Below are 25,376 nucleotides of genomic sequence, written 5' to 3'. Positions count from 1 at the left end.
GTTGAAGTCCATGTCTTCTCTCTGAATTTCTCTAAATTGTCATTTACAGATGACAGTGAAGGACTGTCACCATGTTGCATAGTGGGCGCAGAGTGTTCAAGGTCTGTCTCTACCAATTTGCGCATGTTAGTGCGCTAATTGGCTTGCCTTGATGTGCTAGAGAGCATTGTAGACTTATATTTACAACAAATATATGCGCATTAAGCAGATTGTGCAGTAATTTCTGAATTAACTGCAGGAGCAGGTGAGGAACGCATCTATTCACTATCCCTGCTCCACAGATTTGTTGTCGTGTGTTGAAATTAAAAATATAATAAAACAGTGTGTCTGTGTCTGTCCTCTGAATGTGACCCACAATCTCTGATTACCCTCCGTAGCCATGAGGAAATATTTCACATTCAAAACCATGTGTACATACAAGTGTTTTTATTAATATCAACAACAATTAAAAAAAAAAAATCTTTATTTTGTATTAATTTGTCTGAATGAGTTTAACCAACAGTAAACATCATTCGTACTGGCACAAGAAAACACAAAGCATGCTTATAATAATACTGCATTTTAGCTAATTGTTTGGAAAGGGTTTCACTGCTAGACACCTGCAGCAGAAGATTGTAGATTTAGTCATCTCCTCCACAGAGATTCAGTAGAGCTCTCTGGTAGTCACCCTTAGTGTGCTCCTGAGGAGAAAAAGACAATAAAAAGAGTTAATTAAAATGCTTCTTGAATGAAGGCAAACTAAGAGCAGAAAGAAAAGAAGAGGGAAATTATATAAAAAACTAGAATGTACATTCCAGTTGTTAGGGTGTTCTGGGTGGTTGAAGTTTTTCTGGGTCATTACTTGTGGGTTTTTAGGGTGTTGGGTGGTTGCTACGGTATCCTGGGTGGTTTCTAAGATGTTACTAGGCGGTTGCTATAATGTTGCTAGGTGGTTTGTAGTTGCCACAGATGGTTACTATGGAGTTTTTATAGAGTTCTTAGTATGTTTTAGATTGATTTAGCATTTAGCTATTCACTGCTAGCATGTTGGAAGTGCTGTTTACTAGCATGAGTTAAAAGAGCCAACCCCCATCTCTCTACAATGTTCTGATGCAGAGATACAAGTCTTGCTAAACAGTTGCTAGGGTACTCTGTTTGGTTGCTAGGGAATGGCTTGGCAGCTGCCAGTGATGATACTCCAAGGGCTGCTTGCCAGTATGAATGATATAAACCAACCCCTATGCCTCTGACATTCAGATTAGAAGGTATCCCTCTTTGGGTTTGGGTTGCTAGGGTGCTCTTAATGGTTGCTAGGGTGTGGCTATGAAGTGTTGAAGGTGTTTCATGATTGGCTGTTTTCTGCCCCGTGTCAAACAAGCCCACCCTCATGTTTCTATGACACTTCTATGCAAAGATTTCTTTTTGAATGGAAGTCTATGGAACTTGCTGCTAGGGTGCTCTAAATGGTTGTTAGGGCGTGGCTTGATAGTTTAATTAAGATTCTGAGAGAATGATTGGTTGCCTGAGTGAAATGAGCCCACCCCCTTGTCTCTAAGACATTGTGATTCAGAGTTATGTTTAATTCAAAATCCCTATGCAAGTAGGAAAAACATGTATGTGCAATAGGCATTCCCTTCACCATTATATGTCAATAGGGCAACTTTGGGTAGCTCTTGCCCCCCAGGGGTACAACTTATAGCCCATAGCGAGGTATGTTCTTGCAGACCCTGCCAGCATCTTCAAATGTGGTAATGTTTCTACGAAATCCTTGTTCAGAGCTACAGTATGACCCGTCAAAGTTTATCCCAATGTAAAGTCTATGGGACTTTTTCGCCCCCTTTTGTGCCCATTGGGCAAAGATCGTACATCCGATCGCTAAGAAAAGTCATAGCACACCTCTCCTCAATAATCCGCACGATTTCACACCTCATGCATGGATCTATGACAAATGGTGCGGGACAAGTAGCGCACCAAATTTTGTCCAGAAGAAGAATAAGTATGCAAGAGAACAATAGTGCCAAAGGTAAGCACCAGTAATAAGTTTAAATTGTAGAACAATATGTTGGCTTTCTCAAGTCAACATAATGAATAAGAAAGATAGAGGCAATTGAATACTTACTAAAATTGTCTGTTGCAGAGATTTTCCAAAATTCCTCTTAAACTCTGTGCGGACCTTCATTAGATCAACTTCACAGCGGGAGACGATGATGCGGGTTACTACCTTCTCTTTCACACTTTTACTCTGCAAACATCAAAATCGATAGAAGAATCTGACCCACATAACTTAAATTCAGCTAATGTCAACTCATTACATGTCAAGTGACATTTAGTCAAAATTAGATACTCACCTTCATGGCGTCATTGAGTCTGCTGGCAAAATACAGATGTTTGTTCTCCAAGCACTCAACTGCAGAAAGACAGATCAATCGTAAGAAAAGGTTACAGGTTCTCAGACTCTTCAGTTCTCCTCTGGCTTCATGCCACTAATGCATTTCCAAAGGGCTTTGCACAAAATCTTCCTCTCTAAACAGCTTGCGATTATATTAATTAAGACATGATAAAGGGATTCTCAAGGTAGGAGTAAGAGTGTGAAAGAGTAATTGAGCCTTCATAAAATCTGCCAAGCACATCTCTTAAGTGTGCTGACAGTTGGACGACAGCTTGTATGTAGAACAGACAGCTGATAGATACCTAGTGTGAGGAAGGATTTTTCCAGATCTCCCTTCACCTCCTTTCGAATGCTCTCCTTAATGTCATATGGGCTGTATCTCTTGTACCTGTCAAACACTGAGAAAAAGAGGCCTTGATTAGGTTGTTGCACAAAGGATTATATTGACAGTTGACTTTAAAGCATCTCTGTTCATGTGTCACCTTTCTGCAGGTGTGGGACACTCCTCTCACAGAAGATTGAAATCCAGGTGGTCACATCAGTTCCTTTTCGCTTCACTCCAGCATCATAAAGAGCCTAAATATCACCATAATGGACACACGATTACAAACTTTTTGGTTATTCCAGCGGTCATCTGAATGCACAATGGTTTATCATAATATTATTTTAAACATGTTGAATAAATATTCTGCGACTATGACTATGAATCAGTTGAATTTCTTTGGTTAAAAGGGCTCTACTCACTCTTGCATCATTGTCAATCTTCTCATAGTCCACCACGTTACTCGGCTCATCTCTCTTGGTCTGTGGACATGAATGAACACAGGTATGAACACAGCAATACAAAATCTGCAAATTGGCTATATTGGCTGTAAAGGAATTACCTGTTGAATATTGTGAAATAAAGCTGAATTTGATCATAATTACCTCAAATAACTGTTATAGTATGAGAAATTATTGGTTAATCTATGTTACCTGTACAAGGGCCAGGAGCAGCTTAGCGAAATCACCAGATGTGTCTCCAGAAACATCTTTCTCCAAATCCTTCTTAAACACTGCAGGAGAAAAAGGGACATGAATACCATTGTAGGCTATGTGTGCTGTTTATGCTTTTTAAGGGAACTCACTTTCTTTGTAAACCTTCTTGATTTCCATCAGCTCTTCTTTATTGCGAGAGCACATTATCTCAATAAGAGTCTCCTCATCAGTGCCCAGACCCTGCAAAACACATGGGACTGTCACATGAATGCAACTCTAAAGAAGTTTTTTGTATTGTGTGGTTTTATAAAAGGCACTGCTCCGTCGTGCCTAACAACGCCCTTTAGCTGTTATAAATTCACTGTAATCCACGGCTTCTTGGGGTCTATTGCTTTTATAAAACGGTTACCACACAATACAAATATTAAAGCCAAAAAATATGTATCAATGCAACATTCATGAAGTAAAATCATTAAAAAGCTTTCTTCCGCTGGAAAAAATTGTCCCTGACCGTGAACAGCAACAGAACTTACATTTATTACGCCATTAGATGGCGGCAAAGATTGTCTTTGTGAGCAAGTCAGTGTCAGCAGGGCATGGGAAAACCCATTAAATGTTAAAAGGACAAGATCGCAGCAGACATTCAAATGGATTTTTTTATTATAAACATATGACTGACCTGAAGGAAAATGTTAAATTTGAATGCAGGTAATACACTCGGTCACTCGATATCTCTCTCACAATACTTCAGTAAACAAAATCAATAGAGAACAAACATGTTTACGTTGCTAAGAGTGGATCCTAAGACAGATCCAGCAACATACACACTGCAGCGATAATTATGTGTCTATTGTAATTTTACAACAGCTTTGAACGCAAACTATCTGTGTTATAAAATATTTTCAATTCAAATAAATGCTGTCTTTTGAACTTTCTATTTCTCAAAAAAAATTCTTGAGCACCAAATTAGCATATTAGAATGATTTAAGAAAGAATCATGTGACACTGAAAGAACATTTTAAATATGGACCAGGAGCTGAATTTTAAAACAGGGGAGAGCAGTTAGCAAACAAGAGTTTTCATAAATAATTACAGATCAATGCAACATACTTTCATTGATGATTTCAGTTCAGATGCATCATACTGTGCTATGCTCTTCATCAACCCCAGAATCAGATGCTCCAGAGAGCCTGAGAGCGCCCCCTTCAGGGCACTTACCAAATCCTACAACACAAACAGCGTCAGGAACTTTGACAGACAATATATGTAGTATATATACATGGTACATATCAATATATTAAAAATATGGTTCTCATTAAGGTTAGATGATCCAGTTTAAACAGAAAATATAATTTTTTTTATTAAATAATTATGGTGTGTACCTTCTTTGCCCGTTTTTCATACTCAAATGCAATTTCGCTCCTTTGTGCGCAACTGCGTTTTGTCAGAATGTCAATGATCGTCTGCTCATCAACACCTGCATTGATAAATGAAGGTGGGAATAAGAGGAGAAGATAGTGATTGAGAAAGAAAGCCAGAGTGCATTAAGATAAGGCCTTGAAGGACTAATTGCACCTTTTATTTCCTAGTATAAAATCATTAAACAGTCATTAGCTAATGTAACAATGACCCTACTAGCATAGGCCTAGAAAAATAGTGCACAATCCCACACACTTAGCTGGTATGCATGACTCGAATGTTATTCAGCATAAAATTTGTTAAATAGCACTGCGAAAAAAAACTGTTATGTTCTTTCTGTAATATGTAATATGTCTAACCAGGCAATGCAACACAAACCCATTTTTCTTTTTATTTCTACTGAAATTATACATATATTTCCAGATACTACCCAAACAGAAATCCATTACAAGACATTTACTCATATTTGCCCTTTAGCATTAGTTATTCTCAAGTACTATTTCAACAGAGAAGGGCTCTCCAGCCATTGTACCTAAATGAGAGTCTTAAAGGACCACACATCCTGTTTACCGTAGCCTGAAGAGAAGGCCAAAGATAATTTTGTTTGCTATAGCAAATATAAAAACAATGAAACAAATCTTTCATTGAAACAATTATGAAATGCCATTGGAGACTCCTTTTTGTGTTCCACAGGAAATACTGTGGTAAAAAATAGGCTAGTAGGCTACAGGTACCTATATGCAAATGTTTGGGGAAAATGTGAAGTATTTATCCCACTATTCCTTACCTTTGGTTTTGATGGCTGTTTCTAATTTGACTGCATCGCCCTCTGGATTAAAATCATAAGCTGCCACCACCGTAGGGCATTTAGGTTCTCTTTCCTGAAAAAAAAAAAAAATACATAAAGAAATATATAGAAAAACATAATATTCACAAAAAAAAATCAAAAATACATTTAGGCCAAAACAAATGATGAATCTTAATAGCCACTAACAACAATTTGTGATAATATTGCATTTTATGTTACAATTGGCATACTTACCCCTCCATAACTCAATGTAAGTTTCGTCAAAATTTCAGACACTAAAGCCATTTTCCTGCGGAGGACACAGAACACACAATCATCCAAGGTGAACAATGAGTAGATGAAATAAGAGATACAATCCGTGTTTTAAGCCACTGTAAAATACAAACACACCCAGAGTTTCAAAGGTCTAAGTGATGGTTGTCATAGATACAGTGATTAGTGGGCAGAGTAGATAAAGGCTTCAGTGGCATCACAGGCAATACGTCAATAAGCCATTTTACTGCCCTTAAGGTGTCAGTTAAAATGTTGTTTGTTATTAATAAAGACTAAATAGCAGCTTTTTGTGTGTTAGTGTTCTTAGAACCTGCAGTGCTAACAGGAAATCATTTTCCTTCTTAAGTATTATGAGGTGAGTTGTGAAGGAGACAAGAACGTTTACTGGAACTTTGTTCAGGCGCACCCAAACACACACCCAGGACACATTCCACAGACCAGTGAACCTCTGACCATCACACACACACACACACACACACACACACACACACACACACACACACACACACACACACACACACACACACACACACACACACACACACACACACACACACACACACACACACACACACACACACACACATGTTTGTTTTTGTGAATTGTGGGGACTTTCCATAGACTTCAATGCATTTTACACTGAACAAACTGTACATTCTATCCCCCTACCCTGCCCCTACCCCTAAACCTAACCCTCACAGGAAACTGTGCAAACTTTTACTTTTTCACAAAAACTCATTCTATATGATTTATAAACCCATTTACATTGTGGGGACCGCTGGCTGGTCCCCACGATGTAGGTGAACTCAGGTTTATATTACATCATGGGGACATTTGGTCCCCACAATGTAATATAAACAAAAGCACAAACACACACACACACACACACACACACACACACACACACACACACACACACACACACACACACACACACACACACACACACACACACACACACACACACACACACACACACACACACACACACACACACACACACACACACACACACACACACAGCAAGACCACTACAGCTCTTTCTGCAGATTGTACTGAACTAGAAAACAATTCTGAACTAGATAATATTCACAATAGTGCAGTCGTCCTGTCAAGAGATTTGGTTTATGTTTCTCAGTCTAATCAGTGGAGAACCACAATAGAGGACTTAGAGTCTTACCTTAGATGATGTGGAGTGCAAATGTGTAGCTCTGGAGTTCCAGTTGTATCTCTCTCTATGGGATTACCTTTTAAATGCACCCAGCCATTGACTCATCTCCTCCTATCAACCCACACCCACTCAAGATGCAGACCCAAACGTTGCTTATTAGTTATTCATTTACTGGGCTACACATTCTTTACAAAAATGTACCATGATATTCACACTTTGTGCCAAAATGTCATAGTTACTACGGTTAAGGTTACTACTGTATTTCCCCATCTCTGGTTGCAGGCCTGTGCATAAATTTCAGTAATTCATCATGTATGCATGTACAGTATGTCTTTATATATATATGGAAAAACTGTCAGTTTGGATGAAAATTACATCATGTTGAATGATAAGAAACAGCTGTGAAGTAACCCACCCACATGTGTTCTGGACAGAAAGGGCATGAATTAAGACCGACTTGTATGTAGTGCGTAAAATAAAGCACTATAGCAACTAATCCCAGTTAAACATTTTAAATTAACATTCTGCAAACATATTCACTCAGTAACTTACAATGAAAATAACAGAAATGACAATGCACTGTGCAGCTCATACAATCAATGAGAATGAAAACCATCAATGATTAATACAATCCTTGAGAATAAAAAAGTAAATATTTGTCTTGCTGTCAAAAATGTAGGGGATAAACCACCCAGTCTTTCCCTGATGTAATTATTTACAGATTACAGATTAATTGTAAAGAGTGAGTTAAACAGCCATTTATACATGTTTAGTAAGATCATCATGTTTATTTGGATATATGTTGCATTAAACCACTTCACACACGGTGTATGTGTAGTAATGGGATAATGAGGGTGGTTTCGGGATTCAAAGGAAGTATGTTTGCTGAAGGTGGAGAAGTATTCCCCAGTCAACAGAGTTTTTGCCAATGCCTGACTGTACTCTCAGTCAGAGCAGCAGTGATAACAGTGGGATGGGTTTTATAGTGGTTGAAGCAGGACGTCTAAACACACCTACAATCTAAAACTAAATGAGAGTGACTCTCAGTAACTCAGAATTAATGTACAGTAGTAAAAGTCCATCTTGCTTAGGGTTCATGTGTTTAGCAATCATTGTTTTAGACTTGCATCCATGGCAACATTTGTAACAAGCACTGAGTAATGAACAACCATAATGAGGTGATTCATCCCATACTCATAAATAAGGGTCAGTCAGTCTGCTCAGTGATAGCAAGTACCATCATTATCCCAATATTTGCATTTTAACCAATTTATTGTTACAACACAGATCGGAAGCACACTATTTCGTTTGACTTAAATTAAATACAACTTAATTAGAAGTGAAATAATTTTTCTGTGCATATGTAAGGCCTGTTTCTATAATAAAATTGGTAGTGACTATACACTCATAAACTGCCTGGCCAAAAAAAAGTCACTGTTTGGATTTTAATTGGCAAATACTTAAGAGTCTATCGATGGGTCATCATTACAGTGATTATTATTTTTCTAGAATGTTATATGTTTGGCCACTGTTCTTTTAACCCTAAAACATGGAGTGTGTATCTTTTCATTTCTTAAACAACCATGTATTAAGATTCCAGGATGACAATGTCAAGATTCATCAGGCTCAAATCGTGAAAGAATGGTTCAGAGAGCCTGAAGAATCATTTTCACACATGAACTGGCACTGACCATAACCTCAGTGTAAATTTTTGGGATGTGACTTTACAGAGTGCTCACCTCTTGCATTGTCAATACAAGTTCTTGGGCCTCATTTATAAAACGTGCGTACGCACAAATTTGATCTTAGAGTGTGCATACGCTAAAATCCGCGGCCAAGTTCATATTTATAAAATCGGTCTTTGACGTGGAAAAGTGTCAAAATTAAGTGTTTTTCCTTAAAACAAGCAAAATAATCTGCCAATTGTTTTCAAATCGAAAACAAGAATGCTTACCCCATTGGCAGATTATTTTGCTTGTTTTAAGGAAAAACACTTAATTTTGACATTTTTTTCTGAAAACAAGACAATATTTTTTATTTATCTAGAAAATGCTTCTTGGTTTAAGAATTTTTTGATATTTGGACTGGAAAAAAGGCAAATAATCTAAGTAAAAAAAAACAATTACTTGCATTTTTTGCAGTGTTAAAGTTAAATTATGTAGCATGTAGCACAAACCTCTACTACCACTAACAGGACCCTGATTTCGGCCTCACTAAAATTCTTTTTCTTGCCGCTCGCCATTCTCAGGTAAAGAATTGGTGTAAACTCGTTTTTCGGAATCACACGTACACACATTTGAGAAATGATCTTAGATCAAATGTAGGACAGTTTCTACGCAACATTTTATAAATGAGGCCCCTTGACCAAAAAATTATGCACCTCTCGATGGAAATAAATGATGTTATTTGAGGTGCATCAATTTTTGGTCAGGATCTTGTATTGACAATGCAAGAGGTGAGCACTCTGTAAAGTCTCCTCCAGCACATCCCAAAGATTTTCAATGAATTTAAAGTCTGGACTCAGAGGTGCCAATTTTTACCCTGGTAAATCTTTTCTTCCTACATGGTTGTTTAAGAAATGAAAAGCTACACACTCTTTAAGGGTTAAAATGACCGTTGCCAAACCTAAAACATGCTAGAAACATAATAATCACACTAATAATGATCCGTTCATAGATTAAGTATTTGCCTATTAAAATCCATACAACAACTTTTTTTTGGCCGGGCAGTGTATATCTTTAAAGTTTACATATGACCTTATATTTTAACTAATAATACTGTAAAATTAATCCAATACTAATATCAGTATGTAGATAAAAATTCTAGCTTGATGAACTTCCCAAGAAATCAAGCATAGCGTTAGTTCTGGTAGGTCACGTCAGTCAAGCTTGCATCGGCTGAACTTCACTTGATCCACGTACACCTACAGGAATATGTCTATCACAGCATCCCTATATAAGGTCCATTCGATATTATCACCTGGCCTTCTCATATTCCTCTTCGAATCAGACTGTTATCTTGATTTATAATGTTACATTAAATTATTGTCATTAAGAACATTAATGTTATCTGCAATACATTTATGTTGGTTCTGTTATGTTTATCCTAAGGGGGTTATCGCTGCACTCCTGCTCTTATCCATGCTAGGCTGAATGGATGGGCGGGGAGTTCCTGCCCAGAACAGAACCACAACACCAATCCAAAACGTATGCTAATTGTCAATTACCTTTGACGATAGTGGTCCTAACAGAAAGACTATTCCTATATCTAATCAGTGAGCCTTTAGCTGCCTTTGGTGGAAAACACAGGCAATTACAAAGCTGAGTTTAAGGGTTTTGTTATTGTATCATTTGCTAAGTCACTGACAATATTGGTCTGAGAAGTTAAATATTCAGAGAAACAAATTAAACTTTCCATAAATGATGCCCCAGGTTCATACATTCTCTGTAGAAGTGGTTCACAACTTCCAAGGTTCTTCTTATGTACATGCTCATTTTGCTTCTTCTTGGTCCTGTTGCTTTTTTGTTTATTTATTTTCCTGTTTTATATATATTTTAGGACATCTGACAAATGAGAAATCACACCCACCCAATGAACATTTCTACCCTGCCTACAAACATGAAAACTGCTTATTTTAAGTCATCAAATTTACTGAAGCTGCCTAGAATGAATAAACCAAGTGGCCAAGAAAAGAGCAAGAGAAAAATGACAACAGTAGTTTTCATCACAAGCTGTGGGATTTTTTTTATTGTCATCAGCACGTTCAACACACTATTTGTCAATGTGTGACATGCGTCTTTAATAAAAGTAATTTAGGGGGTTAAACCTCTAAATACAAAAATCACAACATTAGATGAAAACTGTATTTCAAAGAAAACAATACTTTTGCATTTTTGTACAGGTGTATATACAAAACAAAGGCAAAATACCTCGAAACGAACAAAGAGGAAGAAATAGACGTTTTCTACAGATGTACTTGAGAGTTAGTTGAAGAGTGCTTGTGGATTAAATCAAAAGCAGACCATTGGTTAATCTGTTAAAATTAAGAATGAAAAAATGTACAGAGGAAAAATCCAAGACTTCTAAACACAAAAGGAAGTTTTTCTTCAGTACAAACTGTGATCCACTCAAATGATAGCATTACTCACAAATTAGCATATTATGGTGTGTATATCATACAAAACATTTGGTCATTTGTCAGTGAAAATATGACAACCTTAAAAGGGACTGTGTTACTGTGATACTTAACATATACATAGATAGATTAAGTACTCATGCCCCAAAACCAAAGCAAGAGAGAAATACAATACTGCCTTAGTGATGGACATTTAAAGGATAATTGGCAAATTAAAGAAAGAACATTCCAGGCCTCTGGACTAGCACACAGAAAACACCACACGTTACACGTCATAATAATAAACAGCTAGAATTCATACCAAACCTGGATAAGGTCGGAAATCAAAAAGCGTTTAATTGATGAGTGTAAGAAATTAATTCGCTAACCATTTAAGTGCCATAATACTTCTTTAACAGCCAACCAAAAAGTTAGATAGAACCAGCACACAAACAGCGGGATTGAGGACTGCTAAAAAAAAGATATTCACAGAGAATACACAGGCCAAATCAGGTCTCTTTAAAAAATAGGAAAGGGGGTAAAGACACTGGGACATGGGAGAGGCCAAACCAAGCAAATTTCAAACCAAACAAAAACACATGACAAAGTTCTGCATTTAAAGCATTTGCATGCAATTTTCATTTTCAAAACATGATTATGCCATTATTATTGCTTTCTGCTCAGTATTGTTTTGGATAATTCTTCATTTACACACCTGACCCTGATGCTCGAAGAGGACAATTTCACAATATTTCACTGTGCTTTTTTACACATTATTTTTCAAAAGACTGTCTCCTTGCAGTTTCTGACACGTTCACTCTCCTCCTCAACTATAAAACAATAGTTTCCCTGAGCAGTCCCAAAATACCCTTTAATGAGGTCAGATATTGGATGGATTGTCTTTCACGGAACAGATACGAACAAGAACACTACAGGTAAAGCAGTGCCAGCCCTTACAAAAAACATTAAACAGAGATGTTAGATCGGAACATCTTTACTAAGGTTATTGCTTGTCCTTATATGTAGGCTGCGTGCTAAATGCATTCAATTTGGTGTTGTGAAGGGGCACAAAAGTGTTGACACAAAGTTATTTGAAAAAAAAACAAAAAAAAAAAACAAGCCTGTGTACACAGCTGCAAATTAAAGAAAGAAACAAAGTGACTATTTTTATTCTTTCCTCTTCCCTGATGAGCATTACTAGGTGCAAAAAATGTCTAGACATTTCTCAAAAAGGGTCAGTTAGGAACAACGCCAACCACTTCCATCCCCACAACATTTAATAAAAACTGCTAGATCCCCTGGAATGTCAACACATGCCCCTCATCTGTCAATCATCTCTCTACTCAGCTCACTTTGACAAAAATCTAATTACAGAGTCAATATGGCACAACAGGGCATCACACCACCGTCTAGACAATGCGAGCTGGCTTTAAAAGACAGAGATTTGACAAAACACAAACAAGTATTTAAGATCTCACAGATCTAAAATAACAGCATGTTCCTTCAGATTTTTTCACAAATTGAATTGAAATCGTTTATTGCTGGGAAAAACACAAAGTGCTACCTTTCGTTAGGTTCTATACATCATACATTGCATGATTTAACTAACCATATAACAAGTATATACGCACGTGTTTGCACTCACTGCCTCAGAATATGCCATTTGATCGTGAAAATTTCACTACGATAGTGATTATTTAGGTCTCATAGTTTGAGTCCCATGTCATGCCTTGTCCACCATCTTCTCCTGCGGCTGGGGCAGTGGTTTTGCCAAATGATGTCCCTGCTGAATGTCTGTATAGTGGAAGAGGTCAGTAAAGGGCAGTGCTGTGATGTTAGCACCAACATGGGCTGTTCATTGTGCCATCGGAGTAGAAAGAGAGGGATTTCAGCTCCAGACGTTCATTTCCTGTCTCCGTCTACCCCAGCCAGACACCTCCTTACTCTCTATGGCCAGTAGAGGGCGCTGCTGGGGTAGTTAAATGCAGTGGGTGTGTCCACTGAGATCCCATACAGTCGGAACAGGAGGCTGAAAGATAAAGCTGTGGCACTGAGGAACGCTCTGATGCACATTACAAGATGTCAGCTTTTTTTTTTTTTTTTTTTTTTACCCTCGCATTTATAATTTCCTCTTCTTCAGACTGTCAGCCTTCTGGTGCATGGCCAATGGGGCAAGTTTAAAGTGTAGCTGGCCTCTGAGAAGTGCTTTGTGAGAATGCAGTGTACATGAACTGAGGCTGAAGTGAGCTTAGAGTTCTTGTCAGCATGTTAGTATTATCTCTCTCTCTCTCTGTCTCTCTTTCTCTGAATCTGTGCAGTATTAGGATAAGTCTTTATCAGGCCTCCTGAGGCAGAACCTGCTCAAATTCTGAGCCAAACAGCTCCTTATAGAGTGGAGGGAAGCGTGTTTGGACCGTTTCTGGGTAAAGAGCTCTGAATGCGCTCAGTTTCTCCATGTGGCGACGGCATAACATCCGAACGGTGGACACTTTACAGACAAGCTGAAGGAAGGAGATCAAAAATACAAGCAGATTTAGAACTGGTTATTATTGACCAGATAAGACTGTTCTTATGAGAAATTTGACTTGGGTATAGAACTTAGGCAGTCAAATACATCCATACAAATAAATATGAATACAAATAAACATGCACACACATGCATGTTTAGATATGTCTGCATGTACAAACACACACACGCATACAGTGGGTACGGAAAGTATTCAGACCCCCTTACATTTTTCACTCTTTGTTATATTGCAGCCATTTGCTAAAATCATTTAAGTTCATTTTTTCCCTCATTAATGTACACACAGCACCCCATATTGACAGAAAAACACAGAATTGTTGACATTTTTGCAGATTTATTAAACAAGAAAAACTGAAATATCACATGGTCCTAAGTATTCAGACCCTTTGCTGTGACACTCATATATTTAACTCAGGTGCTGTCCATTTCTTCTGATCATCCTTGAGATGGTTCTACACCTTCACATCCAGCTGTGTTTGATTATATTGATTGGACTTGATTAGGAAAGCCACACACCTGTCTATATAAGACCTTACAGCTCACAGTGCATGTCAGAGCAAATGAGAATCATGAGGACAAAGGAACTGCCTGAAGAGCTCAGAGACAGAATTGTGGCAAGGCACAGATCTGGCCAAGGTTACAAAAAAAATTAAGGTTCCTAAGAACACAGTGTCCTTAAATGGAAGACGTTTGGGATGACCAGAACCCTTCCTAGAGCTGGCCGTCCAGCCAAACTGAGCTATCGGGGGAGAAGAGCCTTGGTGAGAGAGGTAAAGAAGAACCCAAAGATCACTGTGGCTGAGCTCCAGAGATGCAGTCGAGAGATGGGAGAAAGCTGTAGAAAGTCAACCATCACTTTAGCCCTCCACCAGTCAGGGCTTTTTGGCAGAGTGACGGAAGCCTCTCCTCAGTGCAAGATACATGAAAGCCTGCATGGAGTTTGCTAAAAAACACCTGAAGGACTCCAAGATGGTGAGAAATAAGATTCTCTGGTCTGATGAGACCAAGATAGAACTTTTTGGCCTTAATTCTAAGCGGTATGTGTGGAGAAAACCAGGTACTGCTCATCACCTGTCCAATACAGTCCCAACAGTGAAGCATGGTGGTGGCAGCATCATGCTGTGGGGGTGTTTTTCAGCTGCAGGGACAGGACGACTGGTTGCAATCGAGGGAAAGATGAATGCGGCCAAGTACAGGGATATCCTGGACGAAAACTTTCTCCAGAGTGCTCAGGACCTCAGACTGGGCCGAAGGTTTACCTTCCAACAAGACAATGACCCTAAGCACACAGCTAAAATAACGAAGGAGTGGCTTCACAACAACAGCATCTCTGGAGAGACCTAAAAATGGCTGTCCACCAACGTTTACCATCCAACCTGACAGAATTGGAGAGGATCTGCAAGGAGGAATGGCAAATCCCGGTGTGAAAAACTTGTTGCATCTTTCCCAAAAAGACTCATGAGTGTATTAGATCAAAAGGGTGCTTCTACTAAATACTGAGCAAAGGGTCTGAATACTTAGGACCATGTGATATTTCAGTTTTTCTTTTTAAATAAATCTGCAAAAATGTCAACAATTCTGTGTTTTTCTGTCAATATTGGGTGCTGTGTGTACATTACTGAGGAAAAAAATTAACTTAAATGATTTTAGCAAATGGCTGCAATATAACAAAGAGTGAAAAATGTAAGGGGGTCTGAATACTTTCTGTACCCACTGTACATACAGTTTGAGGGGATTATAGTGACCGGAGGAGTAAAAATAGTATTGTAGTTATTATAAATTTAACCGCATTCATGCGTGTATGTACCTTTGTGAGAATTCCCTCATCCCTCTGGTTCTTCTGTATGAGGTTTTGCAAGGCGATCTTGATCTTCTGCTGGAGTTTCTCTACTCTGGTCTTCTCCTGCAGCCAGGAGCGATCTACACACATAAAAAGAGTGTGATTCAGCAAGGTTGGGCAAAATTCTGATGAGTTGGAATTAGAATTGAATTGGTCACACCCCACAGAAAGTTGAATTGCAATGACAGGAAGTAGAATGGACTAAATTAAAGAAATTCAACACAAGTAATGTGTTATGGGAAATTAAGTGTTTTTCCACCCTGGTCCACAAATGTAAATTTATTTAATATGATAAATATACGCTACCTTTCAAATGTTTGTGGTTGGTAAGATTTCTTAATTGTTTTTGAAAAAAGTCTCTCTTGCTTTTTTGCATTTACTTGATCAAAAATAGAGTAAAACTAGTAATATTTTGAAATACTAGTACACTTTTAAAGAACTCTTTAATTTTAATACATTTTAAAATGTCATTTATTCCTGCGATCACAAAGCTGGATTTTCAGCAGCCATTAAGCCAGTCTTCAGTGTTACATGATCCTTCAGAAATCATTCTAATATACTAAAATTCCTTACCATTGTCAATGTTGAAAACGGCTTAATATTTTTGTGGACACTGATTAGTCTATTTCAGGATTCTTTGATGAATAGAATGTTCAAAAGAACTTTTTTCATTAGAAAACCCTCCATTTTCAAAGTCTGAATGAAGTCTATTGTACTTCAATAGGCTTTATGCCAAACATCACATGAACAAACAAGAAAAAAAGTCTCATTGCATCCTCTAGTCAGAGAAAGTGTTAAAGGCAGTATGAACTATGGACATTCAAGGTAATCAGCTAACCAAGCTAGCCATTTTTATTGTTGCCGTTTTGTTCGATTTAAATATGTAAATGTTAGCGAGATAAAAAAAAGAATACATTTTTAGATATCAATCTGCAAATGCGATGGATATCGGTTATGCATATCTTTGCTTGCGCCTTTCAAGGCATCTTGAGTAAAATGGCTCTATATAATTAAAGATGCACACACCAAAGGCCCGAACTGGAAGTGATGCAACCTGTCTTTAGAATATGAAAGTTTGTTGTGCATAACCCCCATTCATATTCAGAAAATGTTCTGGAATTTTTATTTTAATTAAGAAAAGTGCACAACCCTGATATTCAGAGGATGCAGAAATAAAGGGTTAATTCACCCAAAAATGTATTACTCACCCTCATGTCAGACCTTCGTTCATCTTTGGAACACAAATAAAGATATTTTTTATAAAATCCAATGGCTCAGTGAGGCCTCCATTGACAACAAGATAATTAACACGTTGAGATGCCCAGAAAGCTACTAAACCCAAAACAGTTCATGTGAATACAGTGGTTCAACCTTAATATTATGAAGCAACGAGAATACTTTTTGTGTGCCAAAAAAACAAAATAACGGCTTTATTCAACAATATTTAGTGATGAGCGATTTCAAAACACTGCTAAATGAAGCTTCGAAGCTTTACGAATCTTTTGTTTCGAATCAGTGGTTCGGAGTGTGTAGCAAACTGCCAAAGTCACGTGAACCATTGAAATTTATGACGTAACGAAGCCTGGTTTACTGAAACCACGCGACTTTGGCAGTTTGATACGCGCTCCGAACCATTGATTCGAAACAAAAGATTCGTAAAGCTTCGAAGCTTCATGAAGCAGTGTTTTGAAATCGCCCATCACTAGATATTGTTGAATAAAGTCGTTATTTTGTTTTTTTGGCGTCCCTTCATAACATTAAGGTTGAACCACTGTAGTCACATGAACTGTTTTGGGCATTTGAAAGTGTTAATTCTCTTGCTGTCAATGGAGGTCTCACTGAGTCATCGGATTTTATTAAAAATATCTTAATTTGTGTTCCAAAGATGAATGAAGGTCTTACAGGTGTGGAACAACATGAGGGTGAGTAATTAATGACAGAATTTTCATTTTTGGGTGAACTAACCCTTTAAAGCCTCTGCATAAATAATCCAATCCCAACTCCCATTAATGAACCTCTCTGACATTGCCTTTATTTTTCTTCCCTCACCTGCAGACATGAGCACATATGCTGAAAACAGGCCAATCTCATCTTCACTTAGCTGTAGAGAGTTCAGACTCTTAGCAAACTCAAACACAGAGCTGATGAGATCATCACAGCCTAGAAAAGCATAAAAACAGTGGTTAACGCTTTGCATTTCCATTTACTATTTCCTTTGTCTTTAAAAAAAGCACTCCAGATCTTAATGCGCACCCAGAGCTTTGAAGACCTCCGGCCCTGCATATTTGCTGTCAAAGTAGACAGTGTTGTTCTGGGAGTTATATGCCCGACACATCCTCACAAACACAACTTCTAAAGAACCTGAGGAGGAGAAAAACATGCTCATTATTCAGTGGTTCTGCCACAATTTGTCACTACACTGATGTACTTTTGCTGGTTATGTGAACTAGGATATGTTTAGAGGTTTATCTGAGGTGTACCTGCTTTGAGCAGCACGATCTGATCGTTCTGACAGAGCTCCATGAATCCATCAATGCGCTTGGCAAACTCAACCACATACTGCACAGCTTCAGTGACTTTAACCGCACACAGCTGCCACATGTCCTCCTGAGACTAGATTGTGCAGAGAGAGGGTCTGTTAGTACACACACCTGATTATTCCCCTCAGGGATCTATAAAGTGCACTCATCCATCTATCTGTCCATCCATTCATACATTCATGCAACAACAGAGACAAAATGTGGGGAAAACAAGAAAGTAACTAATTAGTACAAACTTGTCCTTAAACTTTTATCAACACGCACTAGTCATAATACATTGCATATGACGCATGCACTCGTTCCTATAGTCAACCAAATGTTAGTCGATGCGAAGAAAGTCACGTCAATTCATGACAGACTGATCACTAATACAAATGATCCATGTGGTAATTATATTGTGGAGGAAATCCAAACGTTCGCCTATCATCAACCTCAAACGTGGATTATCATTTGAAACATTTAAGTAGTATCCTGACGTTAGCCACTTGACATGGCCGCCTGCTCTAACTTCAAACTAGATAAATGTGCACTATTATTAGGTGCATATCTAAGTGTTTGTATGGAGTGTGGAAGCTAAATTAGTACCAAGCTTATTGTATGACGTTTAACGCAACGATTTAATATCATAAACGTGAGACTAGTCGATTAATGGCTTAAATGAATGACTACTAGTCGACTAGAAAAATCTTTCTAGTCGGGGACAGCCCTAGTGAAATCCAGTGGTGGTCATAAAATGAATTTGAGACATTGAAACGTTTTGTTTTGGCTGACCACTTGTGATAAGATCGCCCAAGATGTCAATACCAGGTGTGCACAGAGCCAAACAGACAAAACCAAACACCTTCTTTTGGTATGTGTCCAGGTCGGTCTGTAGAACTGTCTGCCAGTTGCTGGGCTGTAGCTCTTCTCGAAGATACTGGCACGTCTCCAGGTGAGACTTGCAGATGTTCTCTGACAGATGTTCTGTGTTAGAAACACATAAATAGAGTCAAACAGCTGGCGCTGACACACATTCCTGGGTATGTGAAATGCTCATCAGACATATTTGAAGCGGAATATTATTGCCACATTATATTTTCTAAAACAAATTCATTAAGGTTAATTTCAGTAAAAAGGGGAAAAAAGTCTTCTGCTACTCTTTGACTGGTCTGTGTTAATGAGGCACTTCTTACTAATGACATGTTAAATAGGCCATGGAGGCGAGTTCATAGACCCCTGCTGTTTCAAACCCCACAGCTGTCAATCATGCCCGTAATAGCAGCATCCTTTTGTAATTATTTAGGTTGGCACAATGTAATTTAACTTGATAATATTTCCTTTCTTTGCAATTACGTGCCAAATGATGCCAACATAACTACAGTAAAAGCTTATCTATGATAAAAATATTCTGTCTTTGTTAATGTCAGGCATAACATTATGACCACATTCCTAATATTGAGTTGGTCCCCATTTTGCTGCCAAAACAGCCCTAACACATCGAGGCATGGACTCCACTAGACCCCTAAAGGCTTGCTGTGGTATCTGGCACTAAGATGTTAGCAGCAGATCCTTTAAGTCCTGTAAGTTGTGAGGTGGGGCCTCCATGGATCGGACTTGTATGTTCAGCACATCTCACAGATGCTCGACTGGATTGAGATCTGGGGAATTTGGAGGCCAAGTCAACACCTCAAACTCGTTGTGCTCCTCAAACCATTCCTGAACCATTTTTGCTTTATGACAGGGTGCATTATTCTGCTGAAAGAGCCACAGCCACCAGGGAATACCGTTTCCATTAAAGGGTGGTTGTGACGAGCAGGGCTTAGGTAGGTGGTACATGTCAAAGTAACACTCACATAGATGGAAGGACTCAAGGTTTCCCAGCAGAACATTGCCCAAAAGCATCACACTGCCTCTGCCGGCTTGCCTTCTTCCCATAGTGCATCCTGGTGCCATGCGTTCCCAGATAAGCGACGCACAATCACCAATGAGCATCAGACCAGGCCACCTTCTTCCGTTGCTTTGTGGTCCAGTTCTGATGCTCACGTGCCCACTCTTGGCGCTTTCGGCAGTGGACAGGGGTCAGCATGGGCACCCTGACTGGTCTGCAGCTATGCAGCCCAATACACAACAAACTGTGATGCACTGTGTATTCTGGCACCTTTCTATCAGAACCAGCATCAACTTCCTGAGCAATCTGAGCTACAGTAGCTCATCTGTTGGATCGAACCACATGGGCCAGCCTTCACTTCTCATGTGCATCGATGAGACTTGGCCGCCCATGACCCTGTCGCCGGTTCACAACTGTTCCTTCCTTGGACCACTTCTGATAGATACCGACCACTGCAGACCAGGAACACCCCACAAGAGCTGCAGTTTTGGAGATGCTCTGACCCAGTCATCTAACCATCACATTTTGTCCCTTGTCAAACTCACTCAAATCCTTATGCTTGCCCATTTTTCTTGCTTCTAACACCTCAGCTTTGAGGATAAAATGTTCACTTGCTGCCTAATATATCCCGCCTACTAACAGGTGCCGTGATGAAGAGATGATCAGTGTTATTTACTTCACCTGTCAGTGGTCATAATGTTAAGCCTGATCTGTGTATAATAAATTATTAAAATAAATAAAAGAAAGAAATAATTTTTCTTACCTAGATCGCTGTCAGGAGGTGAAGAATCTCCGTTGCTGTAGCAACAATATTGATCTAGGCCAGAGTCTGAGCTAAGGTCACACACAGGTTCTAGTTTAATGCCATCCATGTCTAGACCTGACTGGTCTGGAGAGGGCTGAATGTCCAGGTAAAATCCACCAATTGCTGAATCTGCCTTTCCCTCCTCTGGGGTCTGACCGTTCACATATCCACTGAGGTCATCAGGGAGCTCTGTGACACCATTGGTGGACAGGGCATAAGAGGGTGTGAGTGGCTCTGCCTCTCCTGGAGGTTGAGGTTCCCGCCCCTTCTCTGTCTCATCACCCACTTTCTCATCCTGCTGCTGTTGGCGGTGTTTCTGAACTTCAGCGAAAAGACTGTCCCTCTGCTTCTTAGACATGCGGCCGAACTTCACAGCTGCGAGTGACCACATGAAAGCAGTTGATATATCATTAATGACATTTTTATCATACTATATGTTTTAAAGCATCTGTAACACTTTACAATAAGGTCTCTTTTGATTTTAATAATGTATTAGTAAATGTTGGAATTAGCTTTAAATAAGATTAATAAATGCTTTAGTATTAACAAATGCTTTTCCATAGTTCATGATAAATGATGTTAACAAATGGAACCTTTACTCCGCAAAAAACAAACAAAAATAATGACTTTATTCAACAATCTCTTCTCTTCAATGTCAGTCTCCTATGCAGTTGATGTAGAAGACACAGTGCAGGCTTCCGTGCTCTGTGTCATGAATGCCAGCTCAGTATTGGCCGACGCTGTTCACATGAGCACCACGACGCATGCGTGTGATGCTGATGCAGGAGCTGGCCAATAGGGAGTCGGCGTTCTGACGTAGAACATGGAAGCACTGCACTGAATCAACTGCATAGGAGAAATTGTGGAATAAAGTCGTTATTTTTGTTAGTATTTTTGCACACAAAAAGTATTCTCGTCATCAACATTATGGTTGAACCACTGTAGTCACATGGACTATTTTAAAGATGTCTTTGCTACCTTTCTGGACTTTGAAAATGGTTGTTGTGTTGCAGTCTATCGGAGGCCAGATAGCTCATTTTCATTTCATCAAAAATATCTTAATATGTGTTTTCCGAGGATTAAAGAAGGTCTTACATTTGGAGCAACATGAGGATGAGTAATTAATGACAGAATTTTCATTTTTGGGTGAACTAACCCTTTAACAAGTAACAAGATCTTTATAAGGGACTGAACTACTCATCCCTCAAAAGCACTGCAAAAGATGTAACTGAAACATGAAAATTTAACTACATAATATTTGAATAAATGCAAATGTTTTAGTATATGCCATTGCTTAATAACATCAAAGCTCATGGTAAGTTTCTCTTTGGAGAAAATGAATGGGAGTTTTACATTAAAAACCCTACTGTCACACTCTATATATCTGGGGAGAATTAGATACACCAGCAGCCATATGCACATCACTCAGACTTCTGTGAAAGTTGAGAGCCTACCATCTCTTGACATGCCCACTGCTAAGCATTTCTGCAGGCGACAGTGCTGGCAGCGGTTCCTGCTGGTACGGTCGATCAGACAGCTCTTCTGCCGAGGACATGAATATGACACAGTGCCCTGTTGACTTCTCCTGAAGAAACCCTGAAGGATAGAGAGAGAGAGAGAACACAACAATAGGTCACCTCTAGCTTCAATCTTTGAATTCAGCAGCATGATTCAGATTGATGCATTAACTTATTCATCAGTACAGTAACTAAATAATACATGTGTCTATACAGATTACTGTGGACATAACATTGCAGTTGCATTTTTCTATCAAAATCAGGGACTTCTAAAAGGAATATATGTCATGAAATGCACATTTTTATGCCTCTCTTTCCAGTGCAGTGGTGCATTATGTTTGCTCCAAATGAACTGGGATGCATGAAGAATGCATGAAGTGTAAATGCCTCTAGAGCACTCTGGTGTGCGGGTGCACCTTCTGTGGTGGTTCGTAGCACAATATGAAAGTATAAACAAGCTAGACTTAGACATAGCATTTCAGTTTCACTTTATTCTTGTTTGTGTGCGTAAATGGGTAGTAAAATTTGGGACAGAAATATATTCTAATATTTGTAACTGAAATATTATTAATAATGATAATCTGCACAACCATTAAAAAAGTTTGGGGGTGAGGATTTTTGGGGTTTGGGGATGTTTTGAAAGAAGTCTCACCAAGGCTGCATTTATTTGATGATAAATACAGTAAACAGTAATATTGTGATGGCAAAGCTGAATTTTCAGCATCATTACTTCAGTGTTCAGTGTCACATGATCTTTCAGAAATCATTCTAATATGCTGATTTGCTGCTCAAGAAACATTTCTTCTTATTATCAATGTTAAAAACAGTTGTGCTGCTTAATATATGAAGAAACCAAGGATTCTTGCCAAGTAAAAATTGTATGGGTCCTTGCTAAATTAAAGTATTTATTTAAAAAAAAAAAATCTTACTGACTCCAAGCCTTTGAATGATAGTGTATAGTAAAAAAAAAAAAAAGGATGATGAATTTAAAGAAAATGATCAACAAAGATGTCTTACCTTGCATCCCTCACAGGTGATAACACCATAGTGGATCCCTGATGATTTATCTCCACAGATTTTACAGGGAATACTCTCAATCTGAGCTATAAAGAGACAGAAAGAAACTTTCAGGAAATTGAGGAGTTTCAGCAAAAAAACAAAACACATTCGTTTTATTTTATTTTTTTTCTATGCTAAAATACCTTCTCCTGTGCCAGCTTAACATGCATAGAAAGCTATAATTAAGACATTTGCTAGCAATTTTTCCCTGGAGTAGTGTAACATAGCTCTGTTTGAGCAGCCCAACCATCCCAACATAGCGACACTGGTTCAACCAAATGGGATGGGTTTGGTCTTTTGGTCCAACCAAAAACGGGCAGTGTGTTTGGGAAACTTGTTTTTTCCTTTCTTTTTCCCGCAATTCTGTTTAGTGCTGCAGAAATTACACAGTACAATCTAGATCAGTAGTTCTCAAACCTGTCCTGAAGTACCACCAGCCCTGCACATTTTGTATGTCTCCCTCATCTGATTCAACTCATGAGCTCATTAGTAGAGACTGCAAGACCTGAAATGGGTGTGTCAGATATAGGGAGACATACAAAATGTGCAGGGCTGGTGGTACTCCAGGACAGGTTTGAGAACCACTGATCTAGACTAAAGGTCTTTGACTACAGAAGAACTATTATCAATCTCAAATCAATAGGACAAATTAATAAATACCGTTTCATAGAGCATATCTGTTTTTGTCTCTTGAAAACACTTTCTATTTAAACTGATCAGTAGAGACCATAATCACATCAAGACTAATTCCACAGCTCCTGACCTTTGAGTTGGCTAACGCAAAGAGAACAAGGCCTGAGGTTTGTAAGGAGTGTAACCTCAGGCTTTAGCTAGCAGAAGAATTTTTTTTTTAAATGAATCAAGGCAGCACCACATAAACCACTCCATTTATTCAAGCAGAAAAAATGGCTATGACTACTGAAATCACCCACAGGACTGACATCATCTGTAAGTACAATCTGCTCTCCTAACATCCAACATTAATTTGGTTAACTACAGTTTGACCGTGCCATCCTCCCTCAAGCCACGAGCTTGCTTCACGACAGCGTTGTGGTGCTTTTCAGTAAATATCAAAGTCAGAATGCATTCCTAGTTGGAGATGGCATCTGCATGCTCTGGATTGTATGCCGTAGTCGTGCATGAGCCCCTCAGCGGCTCGGCTGCGGTTGGTTGTGGAAGAGAACGCAGATATGGTGTGCAAGGCTGTTGAGAGGGGTGCTGGGGGAATAGAGCAAGAGGAGAAATCCATTTAGAGAAGAGCGATGCAGTCGTTCCGGCAGCCCTGAGGCGCATACAGTACAGGATGAAAAAGTAAAACGCATCTCATCACCAGAGTGCTCTCTTTTTCTCTCTCTTGGTCACATACGCTCAGACTTGTATGTTTTTTTTTTTTTTTTTAGCTGCGGACTCTATTTGCAAAGGCATCAGAGCAGTTTGAGAATGACTATTTTCTCATGATTACAGAAAGGGCTAATCCCCTTTGGTTCTGCATGCCGTATTCATTAAGGGCATCCTCACTCTCTCTCATTAGATATGTAAAACCAATCGGCAGTAATTAGTTACTCCAAAGCACAAGACGCTAATCTGGTCTGAATTATGGATTAATACATCAAAGGAACATTCTCCCAGAGCAGCCGCTGAAGTCTTGCAGCAGTAGGTACCGCTGTTCGTCTCTGATGCAAGGGCACGGCTTACAGAGCTGCTATTTCAGACTACAGAAAAGGAACGTACATGAAGGCCAAATACGGATGAGGATTGTGAATGCACGAACTCTGCTGCACAACAATACAAGGGTGTGTGTGAAGAGATTCGATTTTTGTTCTTAGTAGCAGATCGATATATCAGTCAGGGTGAATAATTTTATGATATATTTGATAAGTTTAAAATCTCAAAATTGTGGAAATATGTATATTTATTAAGGTGGCTGATGACCAAATTGAAATACATCTCATATATTATATATATATATAGATATATATATCAGATATTTTTGATATATTTTTACTAGTGGGTGCAGGACACTATAGTTCATTTATGTAAGTGAGGATAGCAAAATAAAGTAAACTGTGACATATTATATCCAAAAATTC

The 25,376-nt window shown here is 38.7% G+C and overlaps 2 protein-coding genes across 4 annotated transcripts in view; both read right to left on the bottom strand.

Moving 5' to 3' along the window:
* Positions 1 to 425: 425 nt before the first annotated feature.
* On the bottom strand, positions 426 to 7,124 carry anxa2b (annexin A2b). The gene is made up of 13 exons (XM_067400826.1): positions 7,027 to 7,124; positions 5,808 to 5,862; positions 5,553 to 5,646; positions 4,729 to 4,823; positions 4,457 to 4,570; positions 3,496 to 3,586; positions 3,344 to 3,423; positions 3,113 to 3,172; positions 2,851 to 2,944; positions 2,671 to 2,766; positions 2,328 to 2,386; positions 2,099 to 2,221; positions 426 to 680 (listed from the first exon to the last, which is right to left on the bottom strand). The coding sequence occupies exons 2-13, from the start codon at positions 5,856 to 5,858 to the stop codon at positions 621 to 623; spliced, it is 1,017 nt and encodes a 338-aa protein (XP_067256927.1). The 5' UTR covers positions 5,859 to 5,862; positions 7,027 to 7,124; the 3' UTR covers positions 426 to 620.
* A 3,630-nt stretch (positions 7,125 to 10,754) lies between these two features.
* rorab (RAR-related orphan receptor A, paralog b) overlaps positions 10,755 to 25,376 on the bottom strand; it is a 63,871-nt gene continuing 49,249 nt past the window's right edge. For 2 of the 3 annotated variants that reach the window (XM_067399557.1, XM_067399559.1), the window contains 9 exons: positions 23,245 to 23,330; positions 22,165 to 22,306; positions 20,669 to 21,085; positions 18,880 to 19,001; positions 17,979 to 18,111; positions 17,752 to 17,859; positions 17,548 to 17,658; positions 15,466 to 15,578; positions 10,755 to 13,632 (listed from right to left, as the gene is read on the bottom strand). In XM_067399557.1, coding sequence (XP_067255658.1) covers positions 13,468 to 13,632; positions 15,466 to 15,578; positions 17,548 to 17,658; positions 17,752 to 17,859; positions 17,979 to 18,111; positions 18,880 to 19,001; positions 20,669 to 21,085; positions 22,165 to 22,306; positions 23,245 to 23,330 — 1,397 coding nt within the window. In that variant the 3' untranslated portion in view covers positions 10,755 to 13,467. The remainder of the gene's footprint in view (positions 13,633 to 15,465; positions 15,579 to 17,547; positions 17,659 to 17,751; positions 17,860 to 17,978; positions 18,112 to 18,879; positions 19,002 to 20,668; positions 21,086 to 22,164; positions 22,307 to 23,244; positions 23,331 to 25,376) is intronic. The other variant, XM_067399558.1, reaches the window with a different exon arrangement.

This window comes from Chanodichthys erythropterus, chromosome 11 (assembly GCF_024489055.1).
Source record: "Chanodichthys erythropterus isolate Z2021 chromosome 11, ASM2448905v1, whole genome shotgun sequence".
Classification (NCBI taxonomy): Eukaryota; Metazoa; Chordata; class Actinopteri; order Cypriniformes; family Xenocyprididae; genus Chanodichthys; species Chanodichthys erythropterus.
The sequence above is the reverse complement of the archived record's forward strand: the minus strand, read 5'-3'. Positions and strand labels throughout refer to the sequence as shown.